The sequence below is a fragment of the Corvus hawaiiensis genome, chromosome 2 (genome assembly GCF_020740725.1).
Source record: "Corvus hawaiiensis isolate bCorHaw1 chromosome 2, bCorHaw1.pri.cur, whole genome shotgun sequence".
NCBI lineage: Eukaryota > Metazoa > Chordata > Aves > Passeriformes > Corvidae > Corvus > Corvus hawaiiensis.
The window spans coordinates 117,576,274-117,604,009 of NC_063214.1; the positions used below are offsets into that span (position 1 = coordinate 117,576,274).

Below are 27,736 nucleotides of genomic sequence, written 5' to 3' on the forward strand. Positions count from 1 at the left end.
GGGTCTGCTCTTCCTCAGAAGGTCCAGTGATGGCTGTGTAGCTCCTGTCCTCTAGAAATCCAGTGGAAAGGGTTGTCTCTGGTGTTCAGAGTCCCAGATTATATCCAGGATGGGATGCTTGGTTCCTCCCTCTGGGTGGAGCATCTCACAATGGGGTAATGAGTCATGAGGCCAAGTGTTGATGAGGCTCATTAACAGAAGATAGTCCGGAGGGAGTTATCTCTGAGTCATGTGGCAGGACAATGATGGGCAATTAACAGAAAGATAGTCTGGGGGGAGGAGGCAAGGAAACACTGCCCCACCTGATCTCAACAGCTCATGAGCATGGTAATGGAATACATTGCAACCCAGGACAAGAAGGGAAATAGAAGACAAAGTTGCTTTACAGATTAAAAATTCATCAGGCAATGCACATTCAAAACCCTGATGCAGGCAGCAAAGAGGTCTGCAATCTGACCTTTCCAAATCCTAAAGAGATTCTTGGCTATGGAGACATATTCGCCTTTCTTGCTTATTGGGAAATTCTTTTCCACCAAAATTGGGACATATGTGTAGTAATAGACTGCTCTTATCATGTACGAAAAAAGCAGGATGGAAACCATTGCAAAGAACAGCAGAAAACTTCACTCAAACTATGCATCTTAGTAAGAACAATTTTATATCCAGAACTGTAAAAATCCACATATAAAGTCACAAGCATTTAAAGTCAGGAAGTTTTTAGCCACAAAGAACTGATTCCATGTTCATCCCCATTCACCAAATGCCTGTTATTAAAACAACACCTAAAATATCAAAAGACTAGTTCCCAAACTAAGATATCCCATCAGAAAATATTTCAGTGAAAGATATGAATTTGCCGTTGCAAATATGTTCTGATTCAGGCATAATTCCATAGGAATGTTTATCTTTCTTTAAATTTAGCACAGATTTAAGCCTACCTTTCCAAACTGATCACTGATGTGCAGGTATCAGTGAAACACAGAGAGGCTGAAGTAGTGTCAGCTTTAAGACCCAAACCTGAAATCCCCCTTCTTGCTGCTGGCTGGCAGCGGAAATGGCGCTGAGACCTGCGGGTCTTGCACAACCCGAGTTTCATGTTCATTGTGCACAAATTGCTTTCCCGGGGTGACTAAAATCAAGAAAAAAATAAAACATGAGCGTGGCAGACTTTAACCATTGATGCTGTGGCAGCTTTGTGCTGTGTGTCACAAACGCTCCCCTTGGCAAAGGGGTCCCAGCTCACAAAACGGACCCCTTGGCAAAGGGGTCCCAGCTGGGTTGAAGCTCCTGACAACAAGCAAGGCAAACACAGCCACTGATGAGGAGCCAAAAACGAAACTGCTGAGACCGAGAACCGCAGCTTGCAAACAGCCGGGTGGTGCTAAAACACCCCCTCACCAACACACCTACGACAGCTCCAGGTGCGCTTGTGCTCTCTGTCAAATCCCATTTAGTTATTTACAAAATATAAATATAGAATAAATATGCTATTTATGCAAACATACACCTAATGTACTTTGAAACACAACTTTCCCAGTTCCCAGGCAGGATTCTTCGAGATCCCGGAGCGCACCGGCTGCAGTCCTTGCCCTCCCCCGGGGCTGCGGGACCGATTCCAGCGCCTCGCAGGGCCAAGAGGACTCCGCTGTCTCCGTGCCAGGGCAAAAGCAGCCCAGGCCTGGCTCCCCAGTGCTTCCCAGCAGCGGTGAGGGGTGTCCCGCTTGACGGGGACCGGCGTCCTCCCCGCGGGGGAGATGGATTTCCGGGGAGGATGGGTTTGCGGGAGCCGGGATCCCCCATCCAGCGGCACCAGCGAGGCTCTGGGAAGCGGTCAGTGGGGATGGGCGAGTGCCTGAGCCCCGGCACCGCCAGGATGGGCTGTGCCGGGCTCCTCTTTGCGCAGCGCACCAGGCTTTCGGAAAGTGGAAATCCCCGGCCAAGGAGGCGTGGGAGGGAAAAGGGAACGGCCCGAGGCGGGCAGCTGGTGCTCGGCACGGCTCGGCTCGGCTCAGCTCAGCACGGCTGGTTCGGCACGGCTCGGGCACGATGAAGCCGCGAGGGTGAGTGGTGGCCGCGGGGGAAGGGTCGCTGGTCCCGCTCCGTGGGCGCGGGGGGACACGGCGGCCGCTTCCCGGGAAGGGATGCGCATCCCCCTTGGGGAAAGGCGAGCTTTGCTGCTGCCGCGGGCAGGGAAAGCGCCGGCAGGGGCTGGGCTGCTTAACTGGAGGCAGGGGCGGCCCCCGGACCGGCTGTGGAGCAGGTCCCGGCCGCCGGCAGCGCTCCCGGAGCCGCGGGAGCGGGCGGGGACCCGGGGCGGGGGGAGCCGGGTGTTGCCAGAGCCCCCCAAGAGCCCGGGCAGGGGTCCCCTGTCCGTCCGCGGCCATCGAGGGCTCCAGGCAATTAACGGGCCTTTTATGGATATATTCAGCTGAAGGGTTGCGATGGGACGTGACTCACCTGGGCTGCACTGCCCAGGGTAGCGCTGCTTTACAGCAGGTGTTAGGAAAGCTCTGCAGGTGACCTGTTTAGGGCACCTGCTGTAAGGGAAGAGCCGTGTCGCCACAAGGTTAGGGGACAAAGTGGAGCAAAGACCCCGAAGTTGCTATTGCAAGCATCAGGATATCTCCTTGCCTGGCTAGAATGTGTCACATCAGCAACATCCCATGGCTCTGAGATGAGTAGCGATGAAAGAGTTGAGGTGCTGGTAGGAAGAATCATCTCACCCAGCAAGAATGTATATGTAAGGGGAAGTGCAACTTTCTCCTGTTTCACATGGCATTTTAAAAAACTTGCAGAAGAGGAAGGTGTGGGAAAGAATTGAAAAAGTAAAAAGATTAAAATGTTTTTTAAAAATTAAGAAAGCAAGAACCTAAGAAGGTAGTGCAGCTATGCCAGCACTTAATTAAGCTCACTACTAGTGTGATGGACACAGGAGCTGAGTGAAAGTAGTGGGCAAAAAGGAGGTTTCTCTGCCAGCAGAACATTTCTCCCCTTTTCCAATAGAAGCTTGGAATTAAAGCTATTCCAGGGGAACATTGTGGGTTGACATTGCTCCCACAAAACCACAGCTGCAACCTCCTCCAAGTAGGAGGATGAGGTGTCTCTGGACCTGTCCAACCTCGACTGTGGCATCACTTATTAAAATAAGAAATCAAAATCCACTTTGTATAAATACATATGAGAATCAGTTCTGGTTGAAAATCTAAATGTTTGTTGGCATTAGGAAATGCCTACCATGGGAAATTCCCTAGGGAGTCCCATAAAGATCAGTCAGATACTGTTTTTGTTCAATTCAAAAGAGTTGCTATATCCATGGCTTCCAATTTGGGTGGGGAATAATAAAGCAAACACAGACATGGGATTAAGAAAGATTGAGGACTACATGAGTTGAGCTTGCCAAAACAGATGTCTACAAGGCTGGCACAAAAGTGATGACTCCTGCACAGTATAAAAAAATACAGCAGGAATAAAATACAAATCCATGTGTAAAAGCCACTGTCAGAGACAGAACAGAATGTTTAGGTGTGCTTCCTTGGGAGACTTCCTTTGAGACTGGCTGCAGATTTTCTGAAGTAATAGAGCAGAGATTTTCCACTCTGGGCATCCACTTAAACTTTTCAAGCTTCATCTATCATATCATTTCAAAGGACACATAAAAAGAAAATAAAGTGTCTTCTTTATACAAAAAGTAATACAATTCAGACTGGTTCACCCCTAAAGTCTCTTTAGCTCAGTCTCTGGAAATGAGGCTTCAAGCAGAGGTAGACTTTGTGTCAGGAATGTCTTCTGCTTTCTGCATGGGAAGCTGAATATGTTTGGGAAGATGATAATTTTCTTGGGGGTCAGGTGGGAATTAGAGACACTCCGCAGCAGCAGAGGAGCCCCAGGTTGTGCCCAGGCAGGAGGTAGGAGTAAAGCTGGGCAGAATCAAAGCTGTGTCTGGGAAGTGATGTATGAATTCCTATGCTTGGCCGGACAAAGGAGCTGAAGCTGTGGAGAAAGGGCAGGAAGCCTGGAAGAGAGGGGATTTTGTAAAGCACAGCAAGCTGAGAAATGGCTGCTGGGGAGTGAACTTAGGTTAGGGCGTGGAGGGAAGAGGGCCAGGCAGGGCAGGGTTGGTATGGAGGGACGGCAGCTCCCAATGTGGGTGGGAGACCCTGGAGCTCCATCCTGGTGGACACGGCCTGCTGGGAGCAGCTGTCCGCTTTGCCCCAGCCCTGGGCTCAGTGCTGGGCCTGGCTGAGGGCTGAGAACACCAGGGGAAGGGAGCCAGCTGTAACCAGGCAGTGTGGCTTCACAATCCTGCCTGCTTGCCAAAGGCGAGCTAGGTATGCTGGTAACAGGCCAGTGCTCTTGTCACTCCGCCCACCAGCTCAGCTTTGCAGCCTTATTGCACCTGGGGCAATATCAAGGTGAGCAACTGCAGCCACGCAGTTCACATTCCAAAACCTTTCCATCATTCTTTCCTTTCCCTTCCTACAGCAGTCTGGAGGAAGGAGAGCACAATGTGTAACTAGATGTGGTGGCTAAAGGCTCTTTTAAAGTAACTCATACGGAAGTGCTGTCCATTTATGTCCCTTAAACCCCCATGGGATGAAAGTTAAATCCCTTGGCCTTTATAGATGGGTTAAACTGGGTTTTCCTATGGCATCCTTTCCTTTGGGGTAACTCCTGCACAGATTTGCCCCTCCTGAGTAATCAAACACACCAAATTCTTTCCAGCAAAAACCTTTGCACAGCTCTCCACTATCAGCAGGTTTCCTGTTTACACATTTTTACTGAGTGCATAAGCTGGTGGGCAGCATGGTTAGCTGCTATTTGTCCTTTAACCAGATAAAACCATAACTCCTTGAGTTTCAGCAAAAGATTGGAGAACCTGGGTTTTGACCTGTGCAGCCACTGTCCTTCCCAGTGACCCAGATAGGCTCCAGAGCCTGTTTGTCCAGCAAGCCCATTGATTCTTTCACAAGAGAAGACAGGCACAACACCAGCTTCATGCCCTCTGCCCTGATTCCAATATTAGTGCATTTTGCTGCTATTTGTGGCCTTGGCCACCAAACCACTGCTGACTTGTATAAACAGAAGTTTTGCAGCTGTCAAAAATGCAAATACTTAATGGGGCATTACACAGGAGCAGTACCTAATTTACCTACTTCTGCCACTATATTAAAACATTCAATATTGGGTTTATTGCTTATTTAAACAACAGAGATGCAAAGTCACTTGTAACACTTGTTTGCTTTTCGTCTTAGGTATGGATTTCTGTTACTGCTCCTTCATATCCTGAAAGCTGGTAAGTTCAGAAAAACTCAGTTAAAAATTAAACTGCTCTCCCTTTAATATGTTCGGCCAAACGCACAAAGTAGGTGTAAAATGAACAATACAAACCTCTGTGTGTTTTCTACAAGATATTGAAGAATTCCTCAGTGTGAAATGTTTCTCTGACATGCATCAGGGAAGGAAGAAACAATCAATTTCTATCAGTTTCATTGCAGAGAACAGCAAGGGACCGTATGGATGCTCAGATTGCTTTGCTTGCTTCAGAGACCTCCCTGTGTTCTTATCTCTGTCAACAAAAGGCCTTAGAAGTGGATTAATAAGAGCTGCTGATAAGCAGATCTAACATGCATGTATACTCAAGGCTAGAATTATGCATCATGGTATCAAGTAGCCAGTATTAGTAATTTTACTACTACTATTAATAATTTTACTACCGTTCTAAAATATCCCTTGCAGAACAAAGGTAGATTTAAGTCACATCACCTGATGACATATAAATGTTTTTAGAGTTCTCTCCTCTGTTATTGCTTAATCACTGAGAAGGACCTCAATAAAGTCACCAAGGAAACTCCCTGGCCCCAATATCATGACAAACTGTACCAGACTGAGTCTCAATAGATGCTGGCTGGCCTGTTTCTGCCCAGTAATGGAGGTGCACCCATTGTGCCAGGGCATTACTTTTACTGCTGTTCCAAGTGGTTTCCCAAAGTCTGAGCCAAGAAATTGTGTTGCAGTTCAAGCCTGTTACTTCCAGTCCCACCGCACAGGGTTTACATGCCTGGTAAACATCCTGCCTTTCTCCCTGCAAGTGCTGTGTCTGCCTCAGTGGTGTTTTTAGGCCAGGGTGCCCAACTCAGCTGTGTAGATGAGCTATTTCTGAGTCCAGTGCACCCTCACACCCTCACAAAGACAGGTCCCCCTTTAACATTGTCACCTCCCTCCACATGCTGTTTCCACATTTCCAAACCTTCACTCCTTCATCTTCCTAAATCATCCACCCACGTAATCCCTTCCCCCAGCTGTAATCTCTCCCATCCAGCCCCATGCCTGGCCCCCTCCTGCCCCCCAGCCTGACACTTACAACACATACACTGCTTTGGTGCCACCAACCAGTTGCACCAGTGAGGTTTTGGCTGCTGGGCTGGAGGTGATGGATCCTCAGCAGGGAGGCTGTGGCCAGAGCTGCCCAGCCCTGTGGGACTCACTGACCTGTGCTGTCTGCATCACTTGTCAGCCACCTCATGCCTTTGCCTTGCTCACCTGGAGCTGAGGATGCCTTTCTCATGTCTAGAAGGCAGGAAATGTGTTCTGAAAGCCACATACGATCCTGACTTTAGGTCAAGTGACCCTCAAGATGTAAATGTCTAATGAATGTGTCACTGGAGGTATCTGGGCAGGCTGATTTGTCAGCTGAGTGTGTTTGTTGAGAGGGTGCCACCAACAGTAGCAGTAAAATGTGGTTGCTTTGTCATGCCAGCTTTGAGAAACACTGCTTCTACTCCCCTTCTTAATTATGCAGGTCTCAAAATAATGGCAGCACTCTTTCTTATCAATGTTTCCACTTGTGATTTAAGTGGAGTTATTTGGCATTTTTCTTAATTAAAAAAAAAAAAAGAAGAAGTGATTATTAAAGCATGTGTCTGCAGTCAGTGGGCAAAGTGAAATGTGGGTATCCATGGGGCTGGGAATGATTCAGATTGGTTGGCCTTCAGGGAAAAGGTCCCTTTGGACAATGCACAGACAAATGGACATGAAGAGAATTAGCCACTGGCAATTTGGGGGGTAGGAATGACTATGAAGCGAGCACACTCACCCACCTGCTATAAAACTAGTACTAGAGTCTATATGTGGTAGAATGTACTTGAAAATAGTTACTTTTTTCCGCACATAACCTCCCTTTTTTCTCTCTCTCTTTTAATCTTGTAGTTATTGCACTAGAGAAGAAGAACATCATCAGTAAACTTGGAGACAATGCCACACTAAGTTGCATTTATAACGAAAGAGACTTGCAATTAAAAAATCTACGAGTATATTGGCAATTAGCTGATGATGATCAAGGAAAGTGTTCAGTTGTACATGCACTGATCTCTGGCCAAGACAATAACAGTAATCAGTGCATTCACTTTAAAGACAGGACTCAATTATTCTGGGATAGGTTGGAAAATGGTGATTTTTCTCTGCTATTACTAAATGTCAGCCAGAGAGATGAACATACATACAAATGTGTGGTACAGGAGAAAACTGAATATACCCAAGTGATTCACCAGGCAGAAGTGGTTCTCAGTTTAGCAGGTAAGAACTTGTGTCATTTTGCCCAAATTCTCATTTCCGCTTTTCAAATTCACGCTATTTCAATGTCATATTTAAGCACACCTTTAACTTTGAAACAGACTTCTGCTCTTTCCTGAGATGAAGTCTGCTTAATTTAAATGTTACAGACAGAAAATGTAAACATTGGAGAATACATGTAACAAGTGTTTACTCAGTGTCTGTTTCTTTTCTTCTTGTTTTTCATGGATATGAGGGCTCTTGCATGTGACTGGGTGACAGCAGCTTAAGTTGGTCCTTTCTTCCTTTGGGTTTGGCTTTAAGCTTCTGCCCTCCCAGTGATCCTCCCAGCTCTCTGGCATACAGACCAAATCTGCAGGTGTTTCCCTTTCAAGTCATAAGGGTGTTGAGAAATCCAGCAATTCTCCTTCAGAAGCCATGTCAAAATTTTGTCTTGTCAGTATGTTTCAAAATGTCAACAGCTATTTCTTTTTTTTTCTACTCTGCAGCGAGTTACAGCCAACCAATACTCAGTGGACCAATAAGAAACAGTAGCAGCACTGGAGAGGAAGTGACCTTCAGCTGCAAGTCTGGCAACGGATACCCAAAGCCCAAAGTTTACTGGATCAATAAAGTGAACAACAGTCACCTGAAGCCATCAAAACTACAGATCACGCCCCACAGCGATGGCACTTTCAGCGTTTTTAGCACACTGAGGGTGAAAGCCGCTTCCAACATGCAAATAGAGTGCTCCATAGAAAATGAGATGCTGCAGGAAAATCTATCAGCCAACTGTAAGTCCCTTCATGCGGCCTCACATTTTCTAGATGGCAGGAACATCAACTAGTGTGTCTCTGTCTGTAGATGTGCACTAGCGAGGACTATGCATTAATTCAGTAGTTCCAAAAAGTGCTGAGAAGATCCCAGGCTTTGTTTCAAGCTCTAGTTATGCTTAGCCATGGACTTGATGTTTAATTCTTCCACATTGAAGTGAATACCCCACCAAGTGTATTGTGACAACAGCACTGAGAAGCTCTTGTGTCTGAGGCAGTCTCTGGGCTTTACCCTTTAGTTCCTCAGGAACGATGGTTTGGGGAATCAGGTTGTTTTTTAGGGGCCACCATAGAGCAGATCCATGATTTCTGACCCCCTACCCAATGGCCTTGCAACACTCAGATTTGCTTTTTACTCTGCCTAGTTTCCAAGTTAAATTTTCAGTCTCCAAAACTCAATTTAATACAGTGCACGACTTAAACTAGGTCTGCAGCAAATGAGCAATACGAGCTCAATAGAACAATGTACCTAATAGCACTAGTATAATATGCTGGTTATTGCTGATGTGATGATTAATAGTACAAGCAAGTATTTAGTCACTCAACTGTTCACAAAACCAGAAAGTTACTTTAAAAAAAAAAGCTATTAAGACCTTATAGTTACAGTACCACTGCTGCAGTTCATTATTTCCAGAAAGCTGTGTAGAGAATCTGGCTGGAGTGGGAAGGCTGATCTGGAGGTGGCTGTTTGATCTCGTTGCTGTTCCTGGTCCTGCCTCCAGCCACACCTTTCTCTCACAGGTCTCTGCACCCTGGTGCAAATTAAAGGAAAATTAAAGGAAATTAAATTAAAATTTCTTCCCAAATTAAAGGAAAATTAAGTAACCTCATCATTAGTTTCCTAATGGCATTCTGTCATATTGTCTTCTGAGGGAAAAGACCTTCTTATTACTATTTTTTGGGTTTTTTTTCAAAGTCTCACCATCACACTTGAAAGAGTAAGAGATGTGATCTGAAACCTTCAGTTTGCAGCAATGAATGAAGAAGATTCTTCACTAACTTCAGGGAAACAGGTTTTCACCCATCTTTCTGAATACCATCAGATTTACATTACAGATTCTGTATAGATTTATTTTCAACTGAGTCTAGGTACAAGCCCAAACATACAGTCTCTCAAAGCTGTAAGGAAAGAAGAAAAAGGAAGAAAGAAGGATGGATGCAATAAGATGACAGGGAAGAGTAAACTGGTATTTAGACATAATTAGTTGGAGATGTGTCTTGCCCAGAAGGAATCACCAGAATCACAGTGATATGAATAGCACAAATCTTTAGTCCTTCCGAATTTCTTTATGCATGCAAAATGTGGTGAAATATTTGCCTGGTATAAAATGTGAAAATTTACACCTTATTACATTCTTTTCTATTTTATTCTAGACACGCAGCAGAAGAGAAGCAATGGTTCTGGCACAGACAGTGACGAAAACCTAGAAAAAGAAGGACGAGGTGCTCAAGCAGCTGGCATCATTGCCATTGTCATTCTGATAGGTCTTCTAACTGTTTTAATCTGCTGGCTGTGGAGAAGGAGGTCCTCTAATCTAGTGTCGTACACAGGTAATGAGACACTTCATTTGCATGACCAAATTTTAAGAATTCTTTTTCACTTGCCAAAATACTTAATGTTATCCAACAGGAAGAGAGAAAGTATGACTAAGCTGCCTGCACATGGCAGCAGGAAATCACGCCATGATTAAAAACTTGGGGTGCACGGGGGAGGAAATGTAATGCCCCAGGGTATGTTATTCTTTATGGTTTTTTCCTCCTGTGACTGAGCCTCACAGGAAGTAATTTCTGGATGTGAGAGTAACTCAGAATTTGTGCCTGCTCAGGCCATGGTGTGTCAGCTGTGATCCCTGCAGGCTCTTTCTGGCCAGATGGCATGAAACAGGACTGGGGTCAGTAGCTCACTCAGCTGAGCACAGTTTGAAGCAGAAACCAGAGCATAATTCAGTCCTGAGAGCTCTAGAGTCACTGGCTGGATGATGAAGGGTCAAGATCCCACTGGGATCAAGCAGAAATGTAGCTTGTCTCACTGTCACGTGTGTACTCTTGTGTAGCTGGATTTGCCCATGTGTGACTCTAAAAAGCTCTAAAAGACATCTCGTGAACCAGACTGAGTCTGCCAATGTACCTGAGTACTTGGTCTAAGCCCCTTTGCAGCTGTCCAGGAGTTAACGTCTAAGGGAGCCAGGACAACCACACTTTTCATGGACAAAGACAATCCATGTTTTCAGTCCATGCCCTCTTCCTCAATGCCAGCAAGCCTGGGTACCTCAGAAAAGATCAGGGGAAAGCAGGGTAGCGATCTTGTCCAGGATCTGCAGCAGCTGTTGTAGAAGTCATTTTGTTCCTTCAGAAACAACCCAAGAGTGAGGCAGGACTTTGTCCCAAGATAAAGAGTAAGGCAATCACTTCAATCCCAAAATCTGTCCTTCTTGAAATGGTAGCCTGGATTGTAAGCAAATAGAATATTGGACTGCATTTTACAGAACATTTAGCACACTGAACCTTCAGATTTAGTGGATGTTCCTTAATATTAATCTCATTTGTCTGAAGACTGTGGTTATCTATCCTGCTTGCTGAAACCCATGCATTTGTTTCAACAGATGTCCAACCAAATGAAGACCAAGGAGGACTCAGCTGTAAGTATTAATAATATATTATTTTATTTGTCTCAAGAGCAACTTAACTTCATAGCTTCAGGACTCAAGTTCAGCACAAGCCTTTAGATTAGACTTGCTGGATGATACAAACTGAAGCATTTTTTGGGCAGTACATCCTAGAAGATCTCGCTTCATGTGTGTGAACCTGAGCCTATACACACTCAATTTAAAAAAAAACCCCTCTCCTTTCCTAGAAAAAAAAGTGCTGTTCAGACCTTCACCATGTTCATATTTTTATAAGCAAGACTGCAATATTGCAGGCCAGCTGGTTTACTAATTCATTTATTATTTATAGTAGGGGAAAAATAAAAATTGGGTAAAAAAAAGGGAGATTTGGAAAAACAAGCTAGCACAGAGGACTTGCAAGAGTACAGAGAGGGTGAAATACCTGCCTATTTTATATCTCATTTGGTAATTTCTACTGGAGAAAACAAGTCAGCAGAAAAGGCAGAAAATACTGTGGTTTCACCAAAACTGTAATAGTTAAAGCATAGTTTGCTGTAGCAGATGCTGTGAATGTACCCAATTCATAGCATCAAGCAGAAGCAAAATGACCCTCAAATTAAAAAATCTTTTCTGGAACTTCTTTGGCAGTCATGGAAACTGGGTTAATTGTCAGTTATTTTCCAGACTGCAGCCAACATTTGTGTTTGCTAAACATCAACAGGCATTGCACTCCCTCCTGCAGAGCATAATCTGTGGAGGAGGATGGATTTTCTCCTTAAAACAGAGACATTTTCTCCTTTTGTTCCTGTGAACTGCATTAACGTAACAAAAGCAGTTAATTTAAGGTCAACTTTTTCTTCTCCAGACTTACTTATACCCTTCTTGATTAGATCCCTGGACTGAGCCCATAAGTAAAAAACCTCTGTGACATAAATAAGAGTAAATATTTATCTTGTATTGAAGGCTTCTGTAGCGTGATTTGTTCACAAAGAACAAAGCAAAGACTTCCACATGCTGTCTTTTCCTTGACATGTCTCCACACCCCTTGTGGAAGAGGATGTGGGACAGCAGCTTTTGTGGCTCACTGATGACAAAAGCTGTCCCACCTCTGAGGGCCATCTTTTGGCCATCCCAATTTAAGGGCAACTTGGACCAATACCAGAGAAATGAGAATGATCCAGGGAATGTGATCTCTGGTGAGAGATTGGTTATGTCTGTTTAGGCTGAGAAGGCCAGGCTGATTGAGGACACAATAACAACTCTGTTCAGAGTGCTTTTATAGAGGATGGGACAAGTTATTTATTGTGCTAACCCAGCTGACACTGCGCTTATGGCACAACAGACTTAACAAAGGAGATTTAAGCTAGATGTTAGAAGAATATGTCTGAGGGTAATGGTAGCTGAGCACTGAGGCAGAGAGTTTGTCCAGCTATCAAGTCTCCATCAGTTCAGTTTTTTTGCTTTGTTTTTTCCTAATAGAAAATCTGGCAGAAATTACTTAGAAATAAAGCTGGTACTACTTTGGTACAAAAGATGGGCTCTAGGAGAAATTCTAGCCTTACTCAATCATCATTTGGTATTTTCAAACCAGTTATAGGTGGTAGATGGGGGTAAGGCACTGGGGAGGTGCACCCAGGGGGGTGGTGTGCCACAGCATCTTGCTTTTCAATACTGCTGTAAATGTACTTCTGTTTCTGGCACCTTATGGAGAAGGTCAGATTGTTTCATGGGCAGTGAGAATCCTTAATACTGCGAACCAGAATGAGATTACTGAAACTAACTTTGCTGTTAAAAAGGAAAAAAAACGAGTTTGGAAACTGTGAGGAAGGCAGATTGTAAAGAAGAGTAACTCCATCCGGGGGGCGTTAGTCTCTGCAGACACCCATTCCAGTTAGTGGGGCAGGATGCTCTGGTGAGGAGAGAAGCCTGCGGAAGCTGTTTTCCCTTGGCCACAGATGGGCTTTGTGCACCTCATTCTCTGAAATAGTTTAAAATGAACCCAAGGTGACACTGACATCCCTTCCCAAGGGAGGGGGATGTTAACAAGAGACCACTTTTTCTATTTGCACAGAGAGGCACTTCCAGACTGTGGCATGCGGACAGAAAGCCCTCAGTGTCTTGGGTATCCAGGCAGGACTTTGCCCCAGTCAGTTCTCTCTCAGCAGCATGAATATGTCTTTTCCATAGCTTTGCAGCTTGTTCCACTGGTTATGTAGGAAAAACAATGCTAGGAATGATTATTTCTGGGGAAGCTTTTTGTCTGTTTTTTTATAAAAAGAAGTTATTTTGTTTTTAGAGCACCTGCCTAAATGGAAGGTCTGCCAACAGTTTGGGCAGCTGGAGATGTGTCAAGAGAAGCATCACTCCCTCAGTGGCAGCATTGTTTGTAATACAAGTGACAGATTTCTGCCAAGAGAGATGGCAAAAAAAAAAAAAAAAATAAAGCTTCTAGAACACAAGAGACAAGAAAATCTGCTGGATTTTCATTCCAGCCACTGACTGTGTCCACAGAACAGTGGACAGTTGTGTCACCACTCCAGCTCAGCACTTTGAACAGTCGTCTGTGATTGTCAGTGATCTGGGCACCTCTAACTGGGGAAAGCAGAAAGCCTGACACTCAGCTGCTCTGTGCCAGACCACTGGAAACTGGTGACTGTCCAGTCTCTCATCATCATCCTCGAGGACTTTGTCAGGAGCAGAAGCAGCCGCGTTTCAGGAGCGTGGGAAGTTCTTGCTGTCACCTTACCCTGAGGATGACTGCTACATGTGGAGAAAGGCAGCTAAAAACAAAGAAAGAAAACTGAAGGACTCTGCAAAGTGAGATTTATGACCTTTTCCATGTTTCTTTCTCTTTAGAGAAAAATCCTTCCATTGTCTGTTTTCACCATGTTCATGTTACTGTGTACAGAATCAGGCAGAACACTTTGACCCAGTCCTCCAAAAATGGGAGTTGCTCTAAAGGGGTTAAGTACTGAATGTGTTAACATAAGGGAAGGTGCCTTCTTTAAATGCACTTGATAGCAACATTTTGGTTTTTACCAAATATTCCACCAAAAAGGGGACTTCCACTTTCGACAGGAGCCAGCTGTGAGAAAAAACAGGCTGTGGAAATCTGACCAATTAAAAATAGTGATCTCTGCTGTGTTAATGTCAGGTTACCTGGACTTACCCTTTTCAGGATGGAACAAAAACTGTGGTTGATTCTGCTTTATTCAACTGAATCTTTATTTGAGCACTTTCCCGTGGCTTCTGGGGAAGATTTTAAACTGAAGGTTTTAAACTGAACTTGTGCTTGTGTCTCATCCTTATACTCACCCAACAAAACAAAAAGTGCAAATTCTGTCAATGTGTTGTCCATGAATATCCAGAAAGCCAAGAACTGCAGTTTCCTTGTGCCAGTGCATGTGCCTTGCTGTTTCAGCCCCAAGTCAGCCAAACTGACTGGTTGAAAACAGCAAAACAGTAAACTTTGCTGATTATATGAAATTTTGAAGGAGGAGGAATTTTTACTAGCTGTCTTGCCCAGATGTGACTCTGAACCGTGCCATAAATCAAGTCCCTCCTGAGGGGAGAGAATTTTCTAAAAGTCCTTGCAAGGAGTTTCAAAGATAAACTGAGACTCTTCCTTGATTTTCAATGCTTCCAGATAGTTGTTTATTAAGTCTTATCAGAGGAACAGAGCCACTAGCACAACCCAGGTACAGCACAGAGCTCAGAAAGCAGGAGTGAAGTCTCTCTATCAAGATTTACACAGCCTTTTAAAGATATTTTAACCAATAGTTACTAAAAACATACATTATTTTCACTTTACTACCAATTATTCAGTAACACGACTAGGAACTGTGGAATTTTCTATCCAGTCATTCCAAACTACTTTTACTGCAGAACATGGAGTAGTAGAAGAAGAAGGAGGTTTGGAGAACTACAACAATCCTCCACTTTTATATTTTTTACTGTTATCTATTTACTACAAAGAGAAGCCCAAAACCTCTAAATTTTTCACCCTGTGACAATCTTACATAGCAGTCTATCACCTAATTCACACCACTCTATTTTCTAGTTCTTGTCTGATCACTGGTAATTTTTTCCAAGGTTGGAGGTAAAAACAGTGTTGTTCAGGGTGGTAAGAACCCTTAAAAACAGGCAGAGAAATCCTCTCGGCACTCTGGGTTCCTACACAGATGGAACTGTTTCCCCATCTTGTCATGGGGGGATGGAGATTATTATTTTAAACTGAGCTCTGGAAAAACTTGATCTCTCCTGCACCAGTGGTAGACTAAAATTAATGATTTTTATGAATAAGTCATAGCCTTGTTTGTTCTTGCTCTGTGCTTGAGGCACTCCAGTATCAATTCTGAGCTCAGACACTGATTTTTCGTATCAAGATCAGCTTTCAAGTCCCAGCCAAATGAAAATTTTGTTATCCTCACATCATGTGGAACCCAGAACCATTTGGTAATAGCATAGCAGTTCTCTCTTGTCAAAGTAATACGCCCCCACGGAGGCTCCCAGCTGAGCAGCTGTGCTTCTCTCATGTCCATGAATCCAGATATTAGATATTTTCTGAGTCCAGATCTAGTCTTCAGTGAACCCTAAAGGGAACTTGCTTGAGGAAAGCTTACAGACACCTCAAAAATGTGAACAACATCTGTGTAGATGTGCAGGGTAACAATTTCCTAGTGGTTCAGTAAAAAGTCCTGCAGCCATTTCCTCCTTATCTGTCACATGAAGTTGTTTTGTGCAGCCTCTGGTGCTGCTGTACCAGACAGAAGCCTTTTCTATAAGGAGTTTCCACTTTTATATTCTGCAACTGTAATGGTTCAGAGATGTAAGAACTGACCAGGCAGTCACTCTGCAATGTGTTATTAAAACTAATCTGGACTGGTTGGAGTTTCTTAACTTCTGGGCTACTTTATGGATACACCTAAATATAAAAGCCTTTTCTTGCAAACTCTGTGCTTTCATTTAGTTTAGGGTTCCAGCTACTCTTGGAGGTAAGTAAATCCTAGATGACGGTTCTTACCATCCAAAGGACTTGGGAATTCTGTAATAAGAGTTTTTGTCGTCATATGCCATGTTTATATCTTAAATAAAATCTATTCATTCTTCTGGATGTGTGAGTAAACCTATTAACACACAGAGACAGATCAATCCAAGCCATTGCCCCCACCCAAAGTGGGTTTTACTTTCAGCCACATCCTTCAGTGTTCCTTTTCAAAGCCCTCAGATAAGGGGAGACAAACACAACACAGAGCTGACCGCCTTTGCTTTATTTTGGTTCACTCAACAAAATCCCTTGAACGACACAACAAACTCCACAAAAGCCACACAGTAGCCTGAAGGCAGCACTAAGCCTGGGCTAATTCATCCATTTCTCACCCAACTTTACAACCCCAAGAAGAGCAAAGGTACAACACACACTCCTGCTTCCAGAACTGAAACCAGCTCATTGCACTCCCTCAGATCAGTCTTGCACCTGAGCACCAGCATCCCTCTGTTTGCCTTCATTAAAAACAGCAGCTCACATGAACCACATGTCCCAAGCAACAAACACATGCACAGGAAAGCAACACTTGATGCAGCTTTGGAGGAAGACTAAAAAATGGATTCACTTTCACAGAAAAGCAAAAGACTTTTGTTGTGGCATGGCTGGTAAACCACAAATGGAAAGCCCCAAGAGAAAACATGTGTTGCTACTTAGTGATCTGAATCCATCTGTCCTGTTGTCAAATTCACTATTTAAATCTTTTTACCTGTGAGAGCTGAAATATCTCTTTTGCTGAAAAAAGCATTTCCTTTTTCCACTTAACAACCTGGACTCCAATAATTTTTCTCAGTAGCCATTGTGCTATGTAAAAGAAACCTTATTAGTTGCTTTCCCAACTTGCAAAGTGAATCTTTCTCAGATTTGTAGCAAACAGGCACAGAAGTTCACATTACCCCTTAAGTGTAATTTCTGGAACCTCTCTCTTTTCCAGAGGAAGAGAAACTGCTCTAAAGAATAATTGAGTACAGCCTAATTCCACAGGGAGAGAACACCTCCACCCCCATGGGTATTAGGCTCTTAGGACTTTTCCTCTCAATATGTGGCGGGCATTAGGGCCTTCACCACCTTCGTGATATATGGGATGAAATAATTGTAATCTGGTCTTCATTTGAGGATTATTGTGCAGCTCCTGGAGCAAGTCTGGAACAAGGGTACAAAGGTAATTAGCGGTCTGGAGCACCTCAGTGATGAGGAAGGGCTGAGGGAGCTGGGCCTGTTCAGCCTCAAGAAGAGACAGCTGAGAGGGGACTTCAGTCATGTCTCTAACTATCTGCAGGGAGGGGTCAGAGCATGGACCAGGCTCTGCTTCGTGGTGCTGAGAAGCAGGACAAGAGGAATGGGCAAAAACCGATAGACAGAAAGTTCCACCTGAACATGAGGAAGAGAACTTTTTGTTGAGGGTGGCTGAGCACTGGAACAGGTGGCCCAGAGAGACTGTGGAGATCTTCCCTGGAGATACTCAAAAGCTGTCTGGACACAATCCTGAGTAACGTGTTCATGGGGATCCAGCATGAGCAGGGAGGTTGGACTGGATGACCAACTGTAGTCCCTTCCCAACTTACCCATTCTGTGTTTATAAAAGGCACCCCACATCTTTTTTGAGGTGACCTCCTCTGCAGCTTGCATCCCAGAGAATTACAGAGCAGTAGATTCTATCTCATTCATCTTTCAGGACGCACTTACGTGACAACAGGTCAGTTTGTACAATTACCTTCCAACATAGGAAAATGCTTCCAATATTTCCTGTGTTATCAGCACCACTTAGCATAATTGCTGTATCTGAGCCATGCTCCATGCTGTAAAATGTGAGTCCTTGGCAACTACTCATGTGACATTATTATTAATCACAAACTCTCTGTTTGCATATTGTTAGGAAAGGGCCTGTCTCCCATTTTAGTCTGGCACAGAAAACTGCTGTGGAGAGATAGATGCTCATATATCAAGGACACTTAGGCTGACCTTTGAACTTGCCCAAAATAGGTGCCAACAATTTACTAATAAATTACTTATTTGTTTTTCTGTAATTCCACGAAGTGCTGCTTAGGACAATTGTATAACTGACAAACTTGGACACAGAATTGTGCTCAAGAGTCACACAAGGCTGTAGCTGACTTGGTGCTTGTATCTCCAGTGCAGAGACCTTCTTCCACTTGCTGGACTGGAAAGTCTGCTCCTTTGTAGCATTCACCCCAGTAGACATCATAAGTCAACAGAAGCTGTTGGCTAATTTTGAATGGGATTACACTGCACAAAAAAAGTTCACCTCTTAAAAAAAATTCAGAGGGAGGAAAAGATACCTTTCAGACTGGAAATCTTTTAAGATTCTGTCAGTAAGAAGCTACAGTAATACACAGCCATAATGTGGACAGGGAGTGACTGCAAACATTTTCTTCTTCATTTCTTCTGCCAGATCTGTGCTGGCACATGTCATCCCTCTTACAAAGCTGAGAGTGCATTTTCAAAACAAGATCAGATTTGCTTGCAAGAACTGCTTTTCCACAGCATCATGCTGGACTAGAAGCAACTCTATACCTCTTAATTAATTCCTTTATCAGTCAGACTTACCATTATTGTGTTACCCAACTTCTAAAATGCATCACCACTGCAGTTATTGCAGTTACTGTAGCTAAAAATCAGTCAAGGAACAAAGGTGAAAAATGCCTGAGGTGTAGCTAATTTTATAACAGTAGGCAAATATGAAATCTGTTTATTACCTTAACGGAAGTCTTATTAAGCAGCTCAGATCAGTGATTAAACTCTGCATCAGCAAAGTACTACAGGTCGCATCATAAACCTTTCAAAGCCTTTTCTTTAGTTTTCCATGCCCTCATGACTTAATTCTGGGCACGCTCATATTTCTATCTGTCTCTATCTGCACCACAGAGGGCTGGTATTTATTTGAGGTATATTATTGAATTTTCTTATCAAAACCATGAGAAAAATCCAGCCCTGTGTTGGTTTCTGACCTACTGAACAAGGCAGGAGGACAGGCCAGAAAACGGCTGTGCTTTCCAGGAGAATTCATTGACTGTTTCTACACAGGGTGGGGCAGGGAGACACCACCCCAGGAAGGTGTCCTGCACTCCTGGCACCAGCTGACGCAGAAACAGCATGCCCAGAAACTGAAGGTGTGGAGAAGGTGAAGGAGTGGCTTTGGAGACAGGGAAGTCTCCAGGAATCCCTGACAGGGTGAGCCTTGGTGCCAGGTCTCTTCTCAGCGGGTGGGGATCCCATATGGAGTCCTGGGCACACCCCAGTGCCGAGGGGTAAGTGCCTTTGAGCAGGAAAAATTAAAAGAATGCATAATTAAATACATAAATAAATAACCCCCAAACTTTTCACAACTGTTCTGTTTAACTTCAGATTATCTGTTTATTTATTTGGAGTTGCATTTTTCATGCCTACCATGAGGCAGACAGCTGCCTGCCCATGGTATTTGCATGGGACAGTTTGATCCAGCTGAGAGGAGGAAGAAAAAAGAAAAGGGGGGAAAAATAATTAAAATCATTTAATATGCTCCAGCCCAGTGACAATTCGCCAGTTCTCAGGAGATGAAGCTCTATGGGAAAAATTGATTGTTTTTAAATTTATTTTTATCTAAAGTAGTCCTTAAAGAAGAGCTCCCAATAATAAACATATACTCCGGCCAGCTGGAATGATTAACCACAAAACCACCAGGCATGCACAGAGTGAGCCAGTGCCTTTCATCACCATTTTTGGCAATCTGGCAACTGCTGACCAGCTTCACACAATGTGCCTTAGGTTCATTTTTGAGCAATTCCTACTGCATCACAACATAATCTGGGTAGAAAAGTATTTCCAAACAAACATTCAAAAAATGATTCCTCAGAAACAGAAAACTTGGCCAAAGGAATCCACCAGTTTTCTGTGGCTGCATTTATTGCATCAATAGACCTTTGAGTCTTGGGAAACAGTAGTAGATATTCCACATGTCGAATACCTCCACTAGTACTTTATACTATACCAGTTTTTGCATTAAAACTGGTTTTAGAGTTCCCAGGTCACAGGTAGCTCAGGCTTGAGCACGCCACAGCCACAAGGGATACCAGGCACAAGAGGTGTGCTCCTGCCTGCATATTTTTCAGAAGTTTTGGGGTGGGGTTGAAGGGCAGAAAAGTAATTGTTTGGTTTAGTCTCCAGGCAATGCTGCTGCAAACAGCGAGGAGGGAACCACTGAGCTTTTGCACCTAGGCAGAAGCCAGGTAAGAAGTAGGCTGTGAAGCTGGAAATGGGCCCTAAACCCCTCCTGCACAGGTCTGGCTCTACAGCCCAGCAATCTTAATCATCTCTCACTGCACATTTTACAAAGCAAACTATAATCTCTGCACTCTCAGGTAATGGCATAGAGCACCCAGACTGGCAATAAATAATTGCATAACATATCCCTGATATATCTCAGCTGGAAGCTCCATGCAAGCAGTCAGCACAGTTGCAGATGTGAGCACAAAGCAGCCGCACATAAAAGTGTATTTGAGCAGAGATAAAGTGTAATTTAGCAGGGTGCAAAATGCTGGTCAAATTTTGCAAGGAGATAAGCAAGAAAGCACGTGGCTCCCTCAACATCCTTGTCTGAGTGGCAGAACTTTCACAGACTGGATGCAAACACAACTAGAACGTCACTGCTTTCATTCAGACTATTTATTTTTGGGGAGGGTAGATTGATATTCTTATCTCCTCCGCACCCCAACATGTCAAAGCTCATGTCCCTGCTCACTGCCAAGACCGCACAGACTGTTTTTTTCCCTCTTGAGGTGCTGCACCCCACAGGTTGGCAGAACACCAACTTAATTATGCAGACAGTGATTAGAGACTGCCTGAACTTTTGCACTAGGAAAAATTGTGCTTCCTCTCATGAAATTTAGAAATAAATATTGATTTTTAGCTAAGGTGAAGTCCAAGATCTGAAGAGCTGCTGCTATATACTTTGCCCATCACAAAGTTTCTGCTGACCCTGGTGTCTCTGTGGGTCACAGCCACAGGGAAGGTGTTGGGCCTTAAGGACACTCACAGCACAGCAGGTGCTGCTGAACTAAACAACTTTCCCACTATTAGACCAACTTCTGATAGGCCAGGGGTAAAGGACTGCAGATAACAACTGCAGAATGGGCACTTTAATTGCTGCTAACATTTACGTTAACACATAGCCCTTCCGAGGCAGAAAACCCTCTACAAAATATAGCAAGAGTGGCTGGATCTGCAGTTGTGTTTAGAAATGAATGCATTAGGCTTGACAAAACTCACACAGGATACCAGAGAGCATAGGTGGTGAGAGCATAAACCAAGGTGCAGGGTGTTTTTGCTCTTGGATTTCACAGTATCCCTGCCGTGCCTAAATGGAAGAACTGCCCCTATAATTAGCCTTAGCTTGAGCAGTTGCATCAGTGAAGGACTACAGATGGGATTGCTGGGACTGTGCTGAATCCCCCCCCCGGTACATCTGCTCAGTGCTTGGCTTACACAATTCACAGGCCCACAGAGGAACCCAGCTGCACCCCCAAATGCTATTGTAGTTGTAAGTGAGCTGGTTGGAATGTTAAATACCTTTTGAAAGATGGGTGTGCTCCCCACACATTTCTAGGCAAAGCAGAGCCCTCTCCCTACCTGATTGAAGCAGTCACATGCACAATACCAGACTCCCCCTCCCGAGCTCAGGTTTCCACCCTGAGCACGTTTGAGAGCCCTGTTTTGGCCAGCCCAGGGTAGGACAGTGTAGTAGTAGCTGTAATGGAGAAAAGAAGAAAAAAGAAGTGGCTAAGATAGAGAGTTTCACTCTTTGAGATGTGCCAAAGTCCCACACACAGAGATGAAAGGCAACAAAATGCTTTTTCACTGAATTGCCCAGAGGGCTGGAGAGATGGGGCAGCACCAGGAAAGCTGGGAAGGTCAAAATACAGCTGGGGTGAACACATTGTGAGACCTGTGATGACATTTTGTTCATCACAAGGATCTGCCAAGCAACAATCAGGCTCCCCTTGCTGCAACAAGGGCAGGCTCAGCCCACCCAGCCCCTGCCCTGCTCAGCTAAAAAGGCAAGCTTGCCAATGTCATTTTGTCTAGTTTGGGGAAAAGGATGCTGAGGTGCTGCTCCTTCAGCACCACACCTAAAAGAGTTCAGAGGACCTGGGCAACACTCTTAGTCATGTGGTTTTTGTTTGAGAGTCTTGCAAGGAGCGGGGACCTGGGTGTTTATGTGTCCCTTCTCACTTGAGGTAGTCTATGATTCTAGGAGAGGTTCAGATTTCCCACAAGAAAGCATTTCTTTACCAAGAGAGGGGTCAAACACTGGAAAAGGCTCCCTAAAGTGGTGGTCAGTGGCCCAAGCCTGTCAGTGTTCAAGAGGCATTTGGACAGTGCCCTTAACAAGTTTTGGTCAGCCCTGAAGTGGTCAGGCAGATGGACTAGATGTCCCTTCCAATGGAAATAGTCGATTCTATTTCTTACTTTTTTTGGGTGGAAAGCAAAGAATCATGGAGCAACTTATACTTTCAACACCTCCATGTTTGTGCTTTCCACACCTCCTGATCCTGTGAATCACCTTCAATCAGCCTGAAAGTGTTATCATTTAAGGGATCACACTGACAAAAGTAGCAAAATTCAGCTTCACAGTCATTCCTTTCTCACAGTTCCCATTCCTATTGGCATGTTCAAGTCATTAGGCCTCAGTTATAAATGGATATTTCTTGCCAAGTATCTGCTATTGCCAGAACTTAGGACATCTCTCAGACAGCAATGCTGCTGATTGTTGCCTCTTCCCCTGCAAACGAGCATACTGCTTCAATTTTTGCTACTCTGATTGCACCATGAAAAGATTTCCACAGTTGCTCAAGTGGTTCAAAAGCCAGTATGAAAACTCATTATGTTCTCATATCTCTGCATCTGCCTTCATCCTGGGATAAGAGTCCTAACCACATAAGGTATTAGCTAAATTTGTGGAAACAAGTGAAACCAGCCACAACCAGGATTGCTTCCCACGGGCTGGAAAGCCTCAGTCTGCAGCCAAAAATGACAAATAAAGTACACAGATTCAGGTACTCACCAGCCTGATGTAAACAGTCTTTTTGTTTCCACCTGAACTGGAAAAGGATTAAGGTTTAGCAACAGGAAGTAAAGAAGATGAGCATGGCAAGACACAGCTACCACTGGTCTGTACTGCCTTACCCAAAAAACCTTGCTGTCTTCTGCTCAGAATGACAAAAGAAGAAGAGTTTTCACTTTTCTTCTGAAGAGAGCTTGGTTAAGACTGTGTTATTTGGCTCATCTGATAAAAAACCAGGAGTGGGGCAAAGAGAAAAAACCCAAGTTTATTATCATATAAGATCACCAGCATTGATGAGTTGTGATGAATAACAGTCAAAAAAAGACTCACCTTTTGGGAGTACTCTGCCCGCAGGCTTAGAAGCCATTCTGACTACACACACAAGCAAAGGGAAATAGACAACTAAAAAAAGGAATATTGCAAGGTTGCAACATGCTAACATAACACCAAATGAAATTATGCAAATCCCTTGTCCAGTCTGCGCCAGTACTTAGCTGAATGCAAGTTTATGTTCCAGATACAGGAAATTAAAGTATATAAACCATTCATTCTTCCATCAATTCACTTGTAGGTGATGAAAACAGTCTGGCTCTGACTGTGGAAAGTATCTGATTCACTGTGTTTGAATTAGCAGATGTGTGGGCAACTGTGTTTGGTAACAAAGCAAGAGAGTTGTGCCCTGTGGAAAAGGAGGCTGTATTTTGCTTCTGCTGGAAACCTTTTAGCAAATATGCAAGACATAGAAAATGGAGGGCAGAAAGCACATTTCTACAACCTGAAAGCAGCATGACCAAGGCCCTGATCATCTGAACATCTCCAAACACCGAAAGTGAGGAGCCCCAGGGACTGAAAACTAGCAAGACATTAGGCAATGGTCTATAACACATGAGTCAGCTTAAAGATTTCTGTCAACTTGGTAGCTTGTCTCAACAAAGTTTTGTTCTGTGCTTGGTTTGTTGCAATGTGTAGGAAGCAAGAAAAAAAAACATACCAAGAGGCCTGCATGGATGAACAAGGAGATCCTGGCAAAACTCGGGCACAGAAGAAAGCATGCAGAGGGTGGAGCAAGGGTAGATAACATGGAAGGAACAAAGAGACACTGTCTGAGCATGCAGAAACACGGTTAAGAAAGCAAAAATCCACTTGGAATTGGATCCATTCAGGGTCTTGATGGGATGCACCAATGAGTACTGAGGGAGTTGGGAGATCCCATTGCAAGGCCACTCTTGATAATCCTTGATGGATCATGGCAATTGTGAGCAGTGCCAGAGAACTAGAGGAGAACAAACATCACCCCTGTCCTCAAAAAGAGAAAGAAAAAGGATCCACATTGAACCCAAGTCAGCATTGTCTCCTTGTGGCAAAGGTTAATGGTATCCTGAGCTCCATTAGGCAAAATACTCCCTGCAGATTGAGGGAGGTGATCCCTTCCCTCTCCTCGGCGCTGATGAGGCCACTCCTGGAGTTCTGGGCTCTCCCATATAATAAATACATTAAAGGAGACAGAGTGCAGTGAAGAGCCACAAAGATGATGAAGAGACTGGAGAATGTGTTCTGTGAGGAAAGGCTGACAGAGCTGGGGCTGTTCTGCCTGGGGCAGAGAAGGCTCAGGTGGCATTTCATCAGTGTATGGAAATACCTCCAGGGAGGGTGCAAAGAGGACAGAGTCAGGCTCTCTTCAGTAGTGCCCAGGGGCAGGACCAGAGGAAATGGGCACACACAGGAGGCTCTGTCTGAAAATCAAGTAAGTGGCCTGGTTTGAGCAGGGGGAGTGGAACCAGATCACTTCCAGAGGTCCCTTCCAACTTCAACCACTCTGGTACTGTGCAAAAGTTATGACTGGATTCTGAAAGTGTATAGCCATAACAACAGCAGTCTCCTTCAGGTCACTCAACCCATGCTAAGTTGAATAGGACAATGTTGAAAGAACAGGAAGGGAAGGAAAAGAGAAATATTTCTTTCAGTCTATTCTTTCCGTCAAGATAAACAATTATAAGCCAGTATTGCACTGCTGCCAGGTCCTCATTTTCTTTCAAGTCTGACTACACTCAGCATAGCATGGTGGAACACTGAGCGATCACAATATCTGTGACATAAGCCATCAATGAGCCTGGAAAAAAAATATCCCCAACAAAAACTAACTCCAAACCAAAGCACAACCACACAACCACACTCTGGAGAGCTTCATCCTGGTGAGCACTCACTACAGATCAGTGTGATCCTTTGTATTTATCACTGAAAATCAAACTGAGTAATAACTCTATGGCCAGAACCACAGCCTTTACTCCAGACCATTAAATGACCACAGGTGTCTGTGGCTCCTGCATTTTTGTACACTGAGAGGTTTTGGAAGAACATGTTAGTGATCCATATCTGCTACTTCCTCCTGCAAGATAGGAGGACAGCAATAATGTGAGAAAATAATGGAAGACACAGAGGGTATCTAAGCACAAAGCTGGAACACAGTAGCCTTTCCATCCTCATGATTTTTTTTGCTAGGTGGTACTTAATCACCAAGACAGTGCACCTCAAAGACAAAACACAAGAAAAACTTGTATTTAAAGACACAAGACTTTAAAGAAAGGTAGTGGAAAAGGCTACTGAAATCATTGGACACACAGGGGAATTACCTCAGCTGATGGTTTAAATTTAGGCTTGTTCGAAGCACATGCAGAAGGAATAAGCCTACGAAGCATTAAGGATACACTGAGACATCCTGAAACTTTGCTATGGAGTGATTTTCTTTTATCTGGACATGGCACCTCTGAGTCAGATTCCAACAGTTGTATTAACTTGGACAGCACTTCTGCTGTTGTGAGAGGACCTCTCAGAGTAGGATTAGGGTCTTCCAGAAGAGTAGCTCTCAGAAGAGCATGAGGGGAAAAAACCCCAGCAATATTACTTTCTCTTAACGTTAGTGCAGCCATAGATGGTTTTAAGCCTTCCACTTTCGTGTTTCAGTGCTAGAGAGAAAATAACTTCTACAAACTCTGAAGTTTTTTCCTCTGCTGTGTCTTCCACTCATCTAAGTGTGAGTTGCATCAGGCATTCAAAGCCTTCCGAAAGTGAAGTGCCTCGGGAAATACTCTGGATTATCATTGCCACAGGAGAAAATGAGCAACTCCATTACAGCCCTATTTGAGTGAGACACTACACATTGCTGAAATACTACCATGAAGCTGACTGATTTATCAAGTGTTACTTTTGAAACTATTAAGCAGAGTGTGGGTGGCTTTGTTTGTTTTCTAGCGTAATGAAATATATCTTTCTAGACTTTCTTCAAGTATTTAACTTCTATCTTAATTAAAAAAAAAAATCAGACTTTAAGTTGTTTGGGGTTTTTTTTGTATGAGGGTTACATATTAATATTTAAATTCATCCAGCATGATTAAATAGCAAGATCTCTATTTAATCCAAGCAGAGGAGGAGCTGAGATTAATGGGAACAGTGGTTGTAATACTACTATTTATATTTCAGGAAAAGTATTATTTAATACTTTTAAATAATAATTCAAATCAATGAGTATGCATTTTATGGCATGTTTATATAAGGTGAAGTTCAACACTAACAGTGCATTAAGAAGTATGTGTACACAACTATAAAGTAAACAAAGGGAGATGTCAGGATTCAATGCAAGAGGCACTACCCAGAAACTGGCAGTTTGAATAAGTGTTGGATAGAATCCACCAAATATATTTTTCCACAACTGCTGAATTGTGCAATTATGCAACTATGGGCAAAAAAACCACACTAGTGAAGCAATGACCTTGGCAGGAAATGCCCATTGAAAGAAAAACTTAAATTCCTTTATGAAATGCCACAGCAGACCATGCCAGACTCACAACTGAGCCCATAGCTCAGCGAGATGCAACAGCTCTCCAGGAGAAAAAGAAAGGCTTCTGCCATGGCTGGCTGAAAACATAAGGGGTAAATATTGCTCAGTACCTGCACATCAAAAGCAGAGAGCCAGGGGAAAAGCAGTGCTTGACTGCAGAGCAAATAAAAGAAACAGCTTTTTTTGGCATGTAGAGTTTGGAAAGGCATGCTTAGAAACTGCAAGTGGTAGCCTCTGTGCTCAGCTGTGCAGGAAACCAAATACATGAACATCAGTCAAAACTAATTGTAAGATGAGAGTCTTTAAATTATTTTCTTTTCTCAATAGAAAGAACTAAGAAAAGTCTCAAGTGCCTGCTAAAGCTGAGAGACAAGAGTTGTTTCAGAAACATTGGCAAAATCCTTGTTCTGAACATTTTCAAGTAGCACATTCATACAAAGAAATGTTTAATTGTAGGAAAAAAGGTAGGCAAGAAAGAACTGCAATACCTGAATGCTGCATTATCATAAATAGCTAAATTCTGGGAAAAGATCAAAGGTGGATGCTCCTGAGCTTCTTCTAAAGTGGAAGTGGTAAAGTGGTAGTTTGCAAACCCTTACGTCACCCGAACACGCTACAGCGAGAGCCAACAAAACTCCTTTTATTTCTCAGCTTGGTTGGAGAAACAGCCCCTGATTTTTGAGTCACTGCTCACACATCCTGCCCTGTTCCAGCACTTCCTCGTTCACAGCAGCAGCTCCTTGCTGCAGCACGTTTGGATCTCAGCACACGCAGAGGGAATAGAGAGATTCCACAAAGGTAAGCAAGAGA

General features: G+C 43.8%; 2 protein-coding genes across 3 annotated transcripts in view; both read left to right on the plus strand.

Annotated features, from left to right (window-relative positions):
- The first annotated feature begins 1,604 nt into the window (after positions 1-1,604).
- ICOSLG (inducible T cell costimulator ligand) lies at positions 1,605-14,317 on the plus strand. The gene is made up of 7 exons (XM_048289949.1): positions 1,605-2,060; positions 5,253-5,293; positions 7,207-7,572; positions 8,058-8,342; positions 9,756-9,932; positions 10,985-11,020; positions 13,284-14,317. Coding segments are annotated over exons 1-7 (921 nt in total). The 5' UTR covers positions 1,605-2,046; the 3' UTR covers positions 13,286-14,317.
- Positions 14,318-26,945: 12,628 nt separating this feature from the next.
- LOC125318991 (myelin-oligodendrocyte glycoprotein-like) overlaps positions 26,946-27,736 on the plus strand; it is a 36,151-nt gene continuing 35,360 nt past the window's right edge. The window contains exons 1-2 of one of the 2 annotated variants that reach the window (XM_048289963.1): positions 26,946-27,018; positions 27,578-27,724. The gene's annotated coding sequence lies outside the window, so the exon portion shown is untranslated. The remainder of the gene's footprint in view (positions 27,019-27,577; positions 27,725-27,736) is intronic. The other variant, XM_048289958.1, reaches the window with a different exon arrangement.